The sequence below is a fragment of the Ailuropoda melanoleuca genome, chromosome 5 (genome assembly GCF_002007445.2).
Source record: "Ailuropoda melanoleuca isolate Jingjing chromosome 5, ASM200744v2, whole genome shotgun sequence".
NCBI lineage: Eukaryota > Metazoa > Chordata > Mammalia > Carnivora > Ursidae > Ailuropoda > Ailuropoda melanoleuca.
Window position 1 is genome coordinate 26,650,472 of NC_048222.1, and position 13,957 is coordinate 26,664,428.

The 13,957-nt window shown below is 49.2% G+C and overlaps 2 protein-coding genes and 1 long non-coding RNA gene across 5 annotated transcripts in view; all 3 read right to left on the bottom strand.

Annotated features, from left to right (window-relative positions):
• LOC109488766 (saoe class I histocompatibility antigen, A alpha chain-like) overlaps positions 1-13,957 on the bottom strand; it is a 79,110-nt gene that overhangs the window by 64,648 nt on the left and 505 nt on the right. The window lies entirely within an intron of this gene.
• LOC117802308 lies at positions 2,077-3,933 on the bottom strand. The gene is made up of 2 exons (XR_004625427.1): positions 3,739-3,933; positions 2,077-3,633 (listed from the first exon to the last, which is right to left on the bottom strand). It is a non-coding gene; the product is annotated as an uncharacterized LOC117802308 (long non-coding RNA).
• Positions 5,371-13,869, bottom strand: LOC105234428 (class I histocompatibility antigen, Gogo-B*0201 alpha chain). 3 transcript variants are annotated; one of them, XM_034660461.1, is made up of 6 exons: positions 13,562-13,869; positions 6,833-7,108; positions 6,600-6,708; positions 6,284-6,294; positions 6,140-6,172; positions 5,371-5,715 (listed from the first exon to the last, which is right to left on the bottom strand). In XM_034660461.1, the coding sequence occupies exons 1-6, from the start codon at positions 13,815-13,817 to the stop codon at positions 5,681-5,683; spliced, it is 720 nt and encodes a 239-aa protein (XP_034516352.1). In that variant the 5' UTR covers positions 13,818-13,869; the 3' UTR covers positions 5,371-5,680. The 3 variants fall into 3 exon arrangements, with proteins under 3 accessions (XP_034516352.1, XP_034516354.1, XP_034516353.1); XM_034660463.1 differs by having other exon boundaries at positions 5,371-5,811; XM_034660462.1 differs by lacking the exon at positions 6,284-6,294.

Genomic DNA, 13,957 nt, shown 5'->3' on the forward strand with positions numbered 1-13,957 from the left:
AAAGCAGCATGCACAGAAGTGAAGTTTTGCAAAACCAGAAGGTCCTGCAGGAAAGAGAGGAATTCGAAGACTTATTAGGGGTCCAGCTGAAAGGGAAGCCACTGCTGATTGAAATCGTTATATTAGGCCTTACAATACCGGTTTTTTAAAAGTTCAGCTTTTAGTACAGGAGAACTGTTCCATCACTGCATGCAGATCAGCTCACTGAGCTTTTCACTTCTGTGTTTTTAAAATCAAGGTTATAGAAGACAATGTGCGACGTGCTATTATTAATTGTGTCATATTGTTTTTTAGAAGTGTGTGAAATTTTTTTAACTGTTACCACCTTTTAATGGAATTCTTCTGGGCATTGTCCTCTCCCTTAGAGTGTTTCTCCAACATCATCCAAGATTACAGCCTATATCAGGCTCAGGATTATTTTGTCTTTCAGTCATTAGGGTAGTTTAATGTTTAGGTTGATACATAGTAGGGAAAAAATTGAACAACGAGAAAAGCTCCTGTGTTTTGAACTTACCAGCTCATGGTCAGTGGCCGACAGACAGACCACATGGTCGGGTGGGAGGGCAATGGAAACACAGTCTATTACCGGAATAACCACATGGGGGCTGGGCCCTCGCTCACTATGGGAGTTTGAGGGGTGCATGAAAGGGGGACATGTTGATGCCCATCACAAGAACCACCTCCGAGTTTGGAAGTCGATTGGAACGGATGAGTGGGTATCCTGGTGTCCTCTCTTGAGGTAGCCGCCCAGGGCAGTGAAATAAGGGGACAATGGGGGCTGTGGCAACACAGAGAAAGGCTGAAACTCTATCGTCCACTTGCATCCTCTGCGGCCCAAAATACCAAAAAGAACTGTTCTGGCTGCCACCGAACACTACAGATAGCTAGGAGGCCGACCCCTGGCAGGAAATCCTTGAACGCACCTGGCATGTCAGAGTAGTACCGGTGACCCCAAGGGTGACAAATGGACCTTGACAGGAACACGTGTTCTGGATTGGGCTTTGCTCGCTCAGTGGTGGATGCAAACGGTCAGAGTGCTGTTAAAAAACAAAAAACAGAACACAGCACACAGCTATACTTCAATTAGAAATTTTAAAAACTAAAATGCACGAGAGGACGGGTCCTGTGAGGACAGCTCAGTGACATCTGCCACGTGCGCAGCTCCACATCCTGCCCCAGAGCACGATGCGGGCGCGCTGAGCGTCACAGAGATTCCCCGTCATAACGTCACCACAGAAGGCAACCTCTCTGACTTCTGATGTTATACATTAGTCCTGATCGTCCACGTCACATACAGTCACACTCTTGCATGTGTGGCTTCTTTCAGTCGGTGCTGTGTCCGTGAGATTCACGCACGCGGTGGGGCGTAGCCACAGCCCAGGCTGTTTCGGGGCTGCAGCTATTCCGTTGTGCGGAGGCACTAAATTTATGTATGTATTTCCTGTCCTGTGCAGGTATGTTGTTTCCCATTGGGGGCAATCAAACATTCTGCTCCTAGAACATTCTGACGCATGCCTTTTGNCGGTCAGAGTGCTGTTAAAAAACAACACCAAAACCCCCCCAAAAAAACAACAGAACACAGAATGCAGCTATACATCAATTAGAAATTTTAAAAACTAAAGTGCACGAGAGGACGGGTCCTGTGAGGACAGCTCAGTGACATCTGACACGTGCACAGCTCCATGTCCTGCCCCCAGAGCACGATGCGGGTGCGCTGAGCGTCACAGAGATTCCCCGTCACAACGTCACCACAGAAGGCAACCGCTCTGACTTCTGACGTCATGCGTTAGTCCTGATCGTCCACGTCACATACAGAGTCATACTCTTGCATGTGTGGCTTCTTTCAGTCGGTGCCGTGTCCGTGAGATTCACGCACGCGGTGGGGTGTAGCCACAGCCCAGGCTGTTTCGGGGCTGCAGCTATTCTGTTGTGCGGATGCACTAAATTTATGTATGTATTTCCTGTCCTATGCAGGTATGTTGTTTCCCATTGGGGGCAATCAAACATTCTGCTCCTAGAACATTCTGACGCATGCCTTTTGGGGCACATGTGGGAAAAAAAAAGATACTGCACCTGTTTCAAATGCTCAGTCACATTTCATCACACCAAAAAAGTGACAAGCCATAATGTCCCACGATGGGCAAACAGACATGCTGACAGAGTAACAGCTTCATGGAGAATGGGAACCGGCAACGGAAACACTGTGAAAACAGGTGTTGGGGCCATGGAGGCATGAGGTGCTGGTTTACACACCCTCACAAGTGTGCACTCCCACCCGGCATGAGTGGGGCTACAGGACGGTCCCCATTACACACTTCTCCTGGGGGATCTGAGGAGGAGGGGGAGGGACAGGTACCACTATGACTCCACAGTCCTTCCCAAGGACGAGGACATCGGTATGACTCTGGTTCCCCTCAACGTTCTCTCTTCCAACCCGATGCAGAGGCTCAGGACCGGGATGCGAGCGCCAGAAACGGGAAGGATTCCCACGAAGACACCGTAAATACTTCGTTAAGCTCTGATGTGGGAATTCCCACGGACCCGAAGGGGAGGGCTGTGCCTGCACCCCAGCCGGCAAACTTGGGGCTGACAGCGAGCACAGCTACATCGCCTGGTGGTGCCTTACCCACCAGTCCTGTCCCTGTGTGACCCTCCCCTCTACGACCGAGCATGGACTGAGCGGGGAGGGCCTTGCCAGACCGGTGTTGATGCCCGCGGTCCAGACCCGCCCAGCAGCCCCCCATAACGTCCCTGCCAAAGGCAGAGAGTTGGGTGTAAATGCAGGGAAGTAGAAACAGTAGCTGAGGGTAAAGGAATGGATAAATTCGCTGTGTAATGAGGGAAATCCAATAGTACGTTAACGCCTCCGAAGTGTGAGCAAGAGATGGCCCTGTCTCTTAGCTCAAATACTCAGATGCCTGAGTGAGACAGCCATAGGCTGCGAGAACATTCCTGCTCCTGGAACCAGGCAACACTGGATGGAGCCAGCAGACCGCAGTGACCCTGGGAGACCCCGTCCTCCGGCAGGCAGATGCGTGAACTGTTAATGGCCGGATGCGTGAACTGTTAATGACCGGAGGGGACTCTAGTACCATGTCGCGTCTCTGTGGTTCTGCTCCTACTGCTACGAGGGATCTGTGCTCAAAGACCAGAGCGTGGCCTGTGGGATAATACAAATATCTGGTCTTTGCCCTGGTTCCTGGCACCGAGGTCACCAAGCCTTGGGATCTCCTGAGTGATAACAGCGCCCCAGTATGCTCATGAGACGACCTGGCTGCAGGTCCTGGACAGCTTCAGGTCGGGGGCTGGTGACCAGGAGGACCAAGCCATGACTACAGAGTTGGACCCATCCGCCTCACTCCCTGACCTCTGGCCCCCAGACCTGCATCCCCGACAGCCAGGGACTGGATCAAGGGTGCCTGTGTCCTGAAGATTCCATGAAGACTTCTCAAAGGTGGGGTTCACAGAGCTTCAGAAATGGCCAGCACGTCCACGTGCTCTGAGGGCAGCACATTCCAAGTCCAGGGCGACAGAGGCTCGTGCCCGGGGACCTTCCTGCGGCCTCGCTCCTGCGCCTCATCGTGCGTATCCTCGTGATAAACCATGAGAGGAAGCGTGGAATTCTCCTGAGATCTACGAGCCATGCTGGCAAATTACTGAACGTGCAGGGTACCCCAACTTCGCAGCCAACTTGAACAACAGTGCAGGGCATATGGGCACCTGAGAGCTGAGACTCACCTGTGGGTGGAGGGCCATCTCGCAGGACGAGTCCACCCCCCTGTGCATCGCAGGCTCACTCAGGTCAACAGTGTCAGACGTGAAATCTGGGAGTTGTTGAACTCCTGGGTGGTGATAGAGAATCAGAGAGCTGGTGGGGAGGGGACCCTCCCCGCTCCACAAAGAGAGATTGAGAGTAAGAGCAAGCAAGTAACCCCGCACCTCGTCTGCTCCAGGAGCAAAGTTCTCTGATCCTCCCCGACGACACCCACGACGAAACAATAAAGTGTGTGTCACACATCACACCTCCCACGGACAACAGACGTCCTCCCTTCTCTTTGCCAGGGAAAGAAACAGACGTGAATGTGATGTAGGTGCCCCCACCACCCCGGCCTGCGCTCCTCACCGAGCTCAGCGGCTGCAGATCGGCCTGTCCCCAGACCCACAGACTCCGAGGACCGGGCACAGGGTCAAGGACTCTCCTGTTTAACAAGCCCTAGAAGCGGGGCTGAGGCACGACCACTGGGAATCCTAAGCTACTCTCCTGCTGCTGAACGGGTGATGCGACGACCAGCCGCGGCCGCACCTCGTTGTAAACACAGACACACCAACCGGATTTCCCAGATACAAACCGCGTGTCCCGGGTCTGGCGGCGACGTGCGCCTGCGAAGGAGCGATCAGTGCGGAGCACCTCCCCGTTCCAGAGGCAGCACCTTTACTAATGCAGCCTCAGACCACCGCTGCTCTGCGGCCGCTCCAGCACAGACGGCCCTCTCGGCCCTCCCGCTGCCCCCAGTGCCCTGTCCTTCCTCACCGCGCCGCCCCCTCCCGTTCCCTCCCCGAGCTCACAGCGCCCCCCCTGCACGCCAAGTACATTCCCATTTTCAACAAACCGCCATCCTTGACGCACAGGTGCTATTTCCCAACCCAGCAGCAATCGAAGGAGACTCTGCCCCCCCTCCCAGTTCTCGACTTCGGACCGGAGCCAGCACAGGATCACTAGGGCAGAGGGTGGGCAGAGGACGGAAACTGACGGGAACTAATTCAGAATGAGAAATGAGGGCCAGCTTCCTGTCCGCTAGTCCACAATCTGCTCCTCTGAGAAGACGGCGGAAGAGACGAGAGAACAGCCGAGCCCCAGAAGGAGGGCAAGACCTCCATGAGTCTGAAAATAACCTCTGGATGCTCCGGATTCCTGGGCTTTATGGAGACACCAACAGGCCAACCACCTCCTGCTGCCGTCAGACAGGAGGCACCCGAAGCTGAATGAGACCAGAACTCCCCCGAACATGAAAACAGGCTAATCCTGTACAGAAACAGAAACGACAAGTAAACCCCCAAAGATGGGCTGAGGGCCCAACCCAGGCCTGAGCCCAGGCTGACCCGGCCCCACGACATTGCTGCCCACGGTCGGTCCCGGAGGCAGGATGAGGTCTGGGTGATGTCCGAGTCTCTGTGATCCCAGGGCCTGGAATGACAGGTGCTACTGGAGGGACAAGGACGAAAGAGCAGAGAGACTCCCCGGCTGAGCAGGGCCATGTCACACCCATGCTGAACTGAGCACCCGCTGGGCATGACGCTTCTCCTCACGAGGGTCCTCACGGCCTTCGCCTGTCCCCACCAAGCGGAGACCCAGCACACCAAACTCGCAGATTCCGGAAGGTTGTCAGTGCTTCCATTTATTTCCTGTCTCAAACTTCAGGAATCCTCTCCTTTCACTAACTGATCCACTCCTCATGACAAGAACAGGGAAAAAACCAGTTCCCATCCAGAGTCCTCTTGTCATCAGGAAGTAAGAAGTCGTAGCTCAGTGTAACATGAAGTAAAGGCAGGGATGGAGATGGCCCACCCTCCCTCGGCCAGAACACGAAAGCAGATGAGGAAGGAAAACACAGGTCGGTCAGGGCGGGGAGAGTGGGGGGGGTCGTGTGCGGTGGGGGGCCAGTCTCCCCACGTCCTCACATTATGTTAACAGGAACACGGACACATTCCGATGCCCTTTGCAGAAAGAGAAATCAGAGGTGTTGATGTCACAAGGTGGGCAAGTGAACACATCTTGCATCGCTCAGTCCCCCACAAGGCAGCTGGCTCACACTGTGACAGAAAATAATCACGAACAGATTCAGGTCAGTCACATACATGTGGAATTTCCCAAGAGCCCTCCCTGTGCTCAAAGTATCCTACGCAAAGAATCCCCACTACCCAGTCATGGCTCCTCCCCACCCCCATGTCAGGCCCTCCAGGATCTCAGCTTTAGAAGCAGAGAGAGCCCTGAGGACTATCCCTGCCTGGGGCACAACACACAGAATGTGGTCAGAGCCACAGGAGATGAAACTAAAGGAATGCTGTGGGGTGGGTGAGCTCCCCAAGACATCTATCTACACTGTCTCAGGGTCTCAGGGATCACCCCCTCCATGCTTACTTGCAGCCTGAGCGTAACTCCTTCCTCTTCCACCTGGGGAAAGAAAACATCCCATGAGATGCCATGGAGGAGACACGGCCTGAGATCCTAGATGAGACGGATAGCCTGGACCACAGGGAAGTTTCCAGGACTGTCACTACAGACCTAGGGCAGGGCTGGGGACAGGAAGAGAAGAGATGGCAAGGCAAGACCAAACGTCCTCCTGGAGTCTGTCCTCAGCAAGGACCTTGCTCTCTGACCTGTGACTGCTGGGAATCGGGGCTGTCACCACATTCACTGGGGTGATTAATCTGTCCTTCACTCTCACCTGTGCTTGACTACAGTGACTGTAGCAACGAGCCGCACCATGGACGAGCACACGTGTGCAGACGGCACTGCCCATCAACAAGGCAGGACCGACTTCCACCTGGGCTTGAAACACTGCCAAAGGATAAGAAACTCAGAGCACTCCCTTCCCTACCTGAGCTCTACTTCCTCCACATGACAGCTCCAACCAGCACAGCGCCAGTGACCACAACCAGACCAGCCCACAACGCCCACGACGGGAATGGGGGGCCGAGGAGGGGACTCTGGGAAGAGAGGATAAGGTGAGGGCCTTGACCTCCAGGTCTCAGCCCCAACCCTCCTGAAGTTCTCCCCAGCAGCTCCTCATGTCCCTGAGAGGAGGCTCTGTGCCCAGGTTTCCCTCCTTACCCCATCTCAGTGTGAGGGGCTCGGGCAGCCCCCCATGCTGCACACGGCACGTGTATCTCTGCTCCTCTCCAGAAGGCACCACCACAGCCACCCACTTCTGGAAGGTCCCATCCCCTGCAGGCCTTGGCTCCACAAGCTCTGTGTCCTGGGTCAGGTCCTCCCCATCCTGCTGCCAGGTCAGGGTGATCTCCACAGGGTAGAAGCCCAGGGCCCAACACCTCAGGGTGACCTTATGGTCAGTGAGGGGATGGTAGGTGACATGTGTCTTCGGGGGATCTAAAGAGAAGGGTCAGAAAATTCAGGAACTTGGGAAGGAGTAGGAGACCCTAAGTTCATCTGGTCCCTGGAATCAGCTAGGTAGTTATCAAATCATTCTGAACACCTGAGAAATCAACGGGAGATCTGAAAAAAGAAATGCTACAAGTCTCCAAGTAGAAAAGCGACCACTGTTTGGGAGGTACGAGTTGTGGAGACATGAATCCAGGGCGAAATATCGGAGGATCCCACAGAGCAGAGAGCGCTCATTACAAGCAATGAGCACAAAATTGGAACTTTTAGAAGTCCGATCCAGTGAGGGACGTCCCAGGCTTAAAGATGCTCAGGTGGCGGAGTGGGGTGGAATCTTAGGTGGGACAGCGTGGTCTCAGGAGCCCCGGGGTTACAGAAGGACTGGGGGTGCCCGAGTGCAGCAGAGCTCCCAGGCATCGGAGCAGGGAAGCCGCTGCAATCAGCGAGTCCAGGCCCCAGCTTTCCGCTGGGTGTTGCCGTAAACTGGGAACCGCTGCACAGTCGGATGAACCCTCTCCGAGCAGCGGCCCAGCAAGCGGCAGAGGCAGAGGGCGAAGCCCCCTCCCCCCCTCCCCCCAGGAGGAACTGCACAGGTCCACACTGCAGGAGTCTATCAAGTTTGGAGTTTTGGGGGCGCCTGGGTGGCTCAGGCGTTAAGCGTCTGCCTTCGGCTCAGGGCGTGATCCCAGCGTTCTGGGATCGAGCCCCACATCAGGCTCCTCCACTGGGAGCCTACTTCTTCCTCTCCCATTCCCCCTGCCTGTGTTCCCTCTCTCCCTGGCTGTCTCTCTCTGTCAAATAAATAAATAAAATCTTAAAAAAAAAAAAAGTTTGGAGTTTTGAAACTCAGTCTCGTCCCTGACATAAAATCGCTTGGTCACAGGCTGGGTAAACACAGAGTTCCCAGGGAAACCGGGGAGACCAGAGTGATTGATTGCTTTTCTGTGCGAGCTCACTGAAGAGTGGGGCCTGTGAATTTCCAGGTCCAGGCTAGAGGGCGGGGTGCAGCCATATTCATCCCTCTCACCAGAGCTCAAAGCCTTCAGAGAGCAAAACAGCACCACCTAGTGGACCCATAGTTGCTTACGCTGAGCGCAGAGTCTGCAAGGGAGGCCCATTTCCACCAGGGCAAAGTCCACCTGAGAATCCCAGCAACAGGCCCCTCCCCTAGAAGACCGGCAGGGACAACTCGTTGGCACCAAGTTTTCTGACCTTGGGGGCTGCAAAGCTTCAGCCCCTGGGGAAAACAGTATATAGCATTCATTGTTTCTTTATTCTCTAGTCTTTCAGTTTATTTTTTCAGTTATTTTCTTATTTTTCAATAGTTTTTTATTCTTTTTTAATTTTCATATATACATTATATATATTTTTAAATCGTTCCCTTTCATTGAATTTTATTTTATTTTTGTATATATATAAGTTTTTCTTTCTTATTTTGGGATCTAGTTTCTTTTAATAAGCAGACCAAAACACATCAAGATCTAGTTTTTGTTTTGTTTTCTTTTTTATTTCTTGTTTTGTTTTGTTTTTGTTTTTTTCTGGTTTGTTTTGTTTTTTTCTGTTGTCGTTACTGTTGTTATTTTCTCTCATTCTTCTATTCTTTTCTGGACAAAATGATGAGATAGAGAAATTCACCCCAAAAGAAGGAACAGGAGGCAGTAATCACTGACAGGGAGTTTATCAATACAGACATAAGTAAGATATTTGAACTAGAATTTAAAACGATTATAAAGATTCTAGCTGGGTTTGAAAAAAGCATAAAAGACACTAGAGAAACCCTTACTGTAGAAATGAAAGAACTAAAATCTAGCCAGGCACTAAAAATGCTATTACTGAGATGCAGCCCCAAATGGAAGCAATAAAAATGAGAATGAACAAGGCAGAAGAGTGAGTCAGTGATATAGAAGATAAAATGATGGAAAATAAGGAAGCTGAAAAGAAGAAAGAAAAGAAATGATTAGATCACAAAGGGAGACTTAGAGGACACAGTGATTCCATAAAGTGAAATAATACCCATATCATAAGAGTCCCAGAAGATGAGGAGCAGAAGAAAGGGGCAGAAGTTTTATTTGAACAAATTACACCTGAGAACTTCCCTAATCTGGGGAAGGAAACAGCATTCAAGTCCAGGAGGCACAGAGAATCCCCCTCAAAATCAATAAAAATAGGTCAACACCTTGACATATAATAGTGAAGCTTGCAAATTTCAAAGATAAAGAGAAAATCCTGAAAGCACCGCAGAACTAGAGGTCCTTAACCTACAAGGGTAGACACATAAGGCTGGAAGCAGACCTGTCTACAGAGACCTGGCAGGCCAGAAAGGACTACATGATATATTCAAGGGGCTAAATGGGAAAAATACGCAGCCAAGAATACTTCATCCAGCAAGGCTGTCATTCAGAATGGAAGCAGCGATAGAGTTTCCAGGACAAAAACTAGAGGAATTTGTGAACACTGAATCAGCCATTGCAAGAGATATTAAAGGGGATCCTTTGAGCAGAGACAGAGCTGAAAAGTAACAAAGACCAGAAAGGAACAGAGACAATCTACAGGAACAATGACTTTATAGGTAATAAAATGACACTAAATTCTTATCTTTCACTAATTACTCTGAATGTAAATGAACTAAATGCTCCAATCAAAAGACGCAGGGTATCAGAGCGGATAAAATAACAACACCCATTGATACGCTGTTTACAAGAGACTCATTTTAGACCCAAAGACGCCTCCAGATTGAAAGTGAGGGGGTAGAGAACCATTTATCATGCCAATGGACATCCAAAGAAAGCTAGAGTAGCCATCCTTATCAAACAAACCAGGTTTTAAACCAAAAACTAATGAGAGATGAAGGACACTATATCATAATAAAAGTGTCTATCCAACAAGAAGATCTAATAATTGTAAATATTTATGCCCCTAACTTGGAAACAGCCAAGTGTATAAACCAATTAATAACAAAATTAAGGAAACTCATTGATGATAATACAATAATACTAGGGGACTTTAACACCCCACTCACAGCAATGGATAGATCATCTAAGCAGAAGATCAACAAGGAAACAAGGGCTTTGAATGACACACTGGACCAGATGGACTTCACAGATAAATTCTATATATATTCTATCTATATAGAACTATAAAGGAGAATTACATTTTAAAGGAGAATTACAGACCAATATCCGTGATAAACATGGATGCAAAAATTCTCACCAAGATACTACCTAATAGGATCCAACTGTACATTAAAAGGATTTATTCCTGGACTGCAGGGGTGGTTCAACATCCACAGATCAATCAGTGTGACACACCACATTAATAAAAGAAAGGACAAGAGCCATAGGATCCTCTCAAAAGATGCAGAAAAACCACTTGACAAACTACAGTGTCCTTTCTTGATAAAAATTCTCCACCATGTAGGGATTGAAGGAGATACCTCAATATCATAAAAGTCATACATGAAAGACCCACTGTGAATATCATCCTCAATGGGGAAAACCTGAGAGTGTTTCCTTAAGGTCAGGAAAATGGCAGGGATGTTCACTCTCATCACTGCTGCTCAACATAGTACTGGAAGTCCTAGTCTCAGCAGTCAGACAAAAAAAGGTATAAAAGGCATTCAAACTAGCAAAGAAGTCAAACTTTCACTCCTCGCAGATGACATGATATTCTATGTAGAACCCCCCCCCCAAAAAAATTGCTAGATCTGATACAGGAATTCAGCAAAGTGACAGGATATAAAATCAATGCACAGAAGTCAGTTGTATTTCTATACACGAACAATGAGACAGAAGAAAGAGAAATCAAGGATCGATCCCATTTACAACTGCCCCAAAACCCCTGCAATATCTAGGAATAAACCTAACCAAAGAGGTAAAGGGTCTGTACTCTGAAAACTATAGAATGTTTATGAAAGAAGTTGAGGAAGACATAAAGAAATGGAAAAACGTTCCATGCTCATGGATTGGAAGAATAAATATTGTTAAAATGTCTATGCTACCTAGAGCAATCTACACATTCAGTGCAATCCCTATCAAAATACCATCAGCATTTTTCACAGACCTGGAACAAATAATCCTAAAACTTTGTATGGAAGCAGAAAAGACCCTGAACAGCCAGAGGAATGTTGAAAAAGAAAACCAAAACTGGAGGCATCACAATTCCGGACTTCAAGCTATATTACAAAGCTGTGATCATCAAGACAGCATGGTACTGGCATAAAAACAGACACATAGATCAATGGAACAGAACACAGAACCCAGAAATTGACCCTCAACAATATGGTCAACTAATCTTCAACAAAGCAGGAAAGAATATTCATCACAGAAAAAGGACAATCTCTTCAGCAAATAGTATTGGGAAAACTGGACAGCCACATGCGGAAGAATGAAACTGGACAATTCTCTTACACCATACACAAAGATAAACTCAAAATGGACGAAAGACCTAAATGTGAGACCAGAATCCATCAAAATCCTAGAGGAGAACACAGGCAGTAACCACTTTGACCTCGGCCGCAGCAGCTTCTTGCTAGACACATCTTCAAAAGCAAAGAAACAAAAGCAAAATGAACCACTGGGACTTCATCAAGATAAAAAGCAAAGGAAACAGGGGCGCCTGGGCGGCACAGCGGTTAAGCGTCTGCCTTCGGCTCAGGGCGTGATCCCGGCGTTATGGGATCGCCCCACATCAGGCTCCTCCACTGGGAGCCTGCTTCTTCCTCTCCCACTCCCCCTGCTTGTGTTCCCTCTCTCGCTGGCTGTCTCTATCTCTGTCGAATAAATAAATAAAATCTTAAAAAAAAAAAAAAAAAGGAAACAATCGACAAATTAAAAGGCAACCTACAGAATGGGAGAAGATATTTGCAAATGTCTTATCAGATAAAGGGCTAGTATCCAAAATCTATAAAGAATTTATTAACCTCAACACCCAAAAATGAAAAACTCCAGTTAAGAAATGGGCAGAAGACACGAATAGACATTTTTCCAAATATATCCAGATGGCTAAAAGACATATGAAAAAATGCTCAACATCACTGGCATCAGGGAAATAGAAATCAAAACCACAATGAGATACCACCTCACACCAGTAAGAATGGCCAAAATTAACTATTCAGGAAAAAACAGATGTTGGCAAGGATGTGGAAAAAAGGGAACCCTCTTGTACTGTTGGTGGGAATACAAACTGGTACAGCCACTCTGGAAAACAGTATGGAGGTTCCTCAAAAAGGTAGAAATAGAGCTACTCTACGACCCAGCAATTGCACTACTAGGTATTTATCCAAAGGATACCAACATAGTGATTCGAAGGGGCAAATGCACCCCAATATTTAGAGCAGTAATGTCCACAACAGCCAAACTACAGAAAGAACCCAGATGTCCATAAACAGATGAATGGATAAAGAAAGTGTGGTATATATTACACAGTGGAATACTACTCAGCCACCAAAAAGAATGAAATCTTGCCATTTGCAACAATGCAGATGGTACTAAAGGGTATTATGCTAAATGAAATAGGTCAGAGAAAGACAAATACCAAATGATTTCACTCATATGCGGAATTTAAGAAACAAAACAGATAAACATAGGGGAAGGAAAGGAAAAATCAGAGGAAAGGAAATCAGAGAGGGAGACAGGCCATAAGAGACTCTTAAGTCTAGGAAACAAACAGGGTTGCTGGTGGGGAGGTGGGGGGGATAATTGGATGATGACATTAAGGGGGGCAGGTGATGTAATGAGCACCGGATGTTATATGCAATTGATGAATCACTAAATTCTATCTCTGAAACTAATAATACAGTATATGTTAACTAAATTGAATTTGAATAAAAATTTTTTTTAAAAAAAGAAAGAAAATTCACAACTTTACAACTATCTTGGTCCACTGAAGCAGCTTTCATGTGGCCATCTTGAGAACGAACAGGAAAACTGGGGTGGGGAAAGAGAGCAATGACCTAGACAGCAGCCTGAACACATAATCTCTTCTTACTTGTTAAGTTCTAGAATTAGGTTGAGATGGCCCAGTGTAGAGGCAGGATTCTGTGAGGAAAAAAGGAATTTCCGGTCCTGGCCTGGCTGGAGGCCAAGTGATTCAGAATAGGTAAAGTCAGACCCCAAATACATGGGGTATGGGGCGGAGAACAAAGCCTAAGAAAATCCCCCAAGGTTCCCAAAGGCACTGTGAGTCTAAGGGAAACGCTCATCAGTTATTCCAGAAATGGTCTCCTCCTCCATTCGTGGAGAGACTGTCACCCTCAATGGTCCCTAGGAGAAAGGCAGACCCTTAGGGCCACTCCCTGGTACGGGGTCTGAAAACACAGGCAGAGTTAGTCTCCAGACTCAACCCACGGAAGGGCCATATATTGGTGTGGATCCCACTTCTTCCTATCCTCTTAGGAGGCCTCAGCCTGAGGGGAAATGGTGGGAGGCCCGCGGCCCCTGGTACCTGTGCGCAGCAGCGTCTTATTCCCCATCTCCAGGTACCTCCGGAGCCATTCCACGCACGTGACCTCCAGCTCGTTCCTCTGCTGCTCCGCCGCGCCTGCCGCCTCCCACTTGCGCCGGGTGATCTGCGCCGCCGTGTCCGCCGCGGTCCAGGAGCGCAGGTCCTCGTTCAGGGCGATGTAATCCGCGCCGTCGTAGGCCAACTGACTGTACCCGCGGAGGAGGCGGCCGTCCGGCCCCACGTAGCAAGCAGACATCCACTGGATGGTGTGAGACCCTGGCCCCGCCCCCGCGGTCAGCTCCGCCCCCCATGCCCCGCCCCCGCCCCCGCGGCCAGCTCCGCCCCGAAAACCGGGCCTCCGAACCCCAGGGCTTAGAGCCAAAACTGAACGGCGGG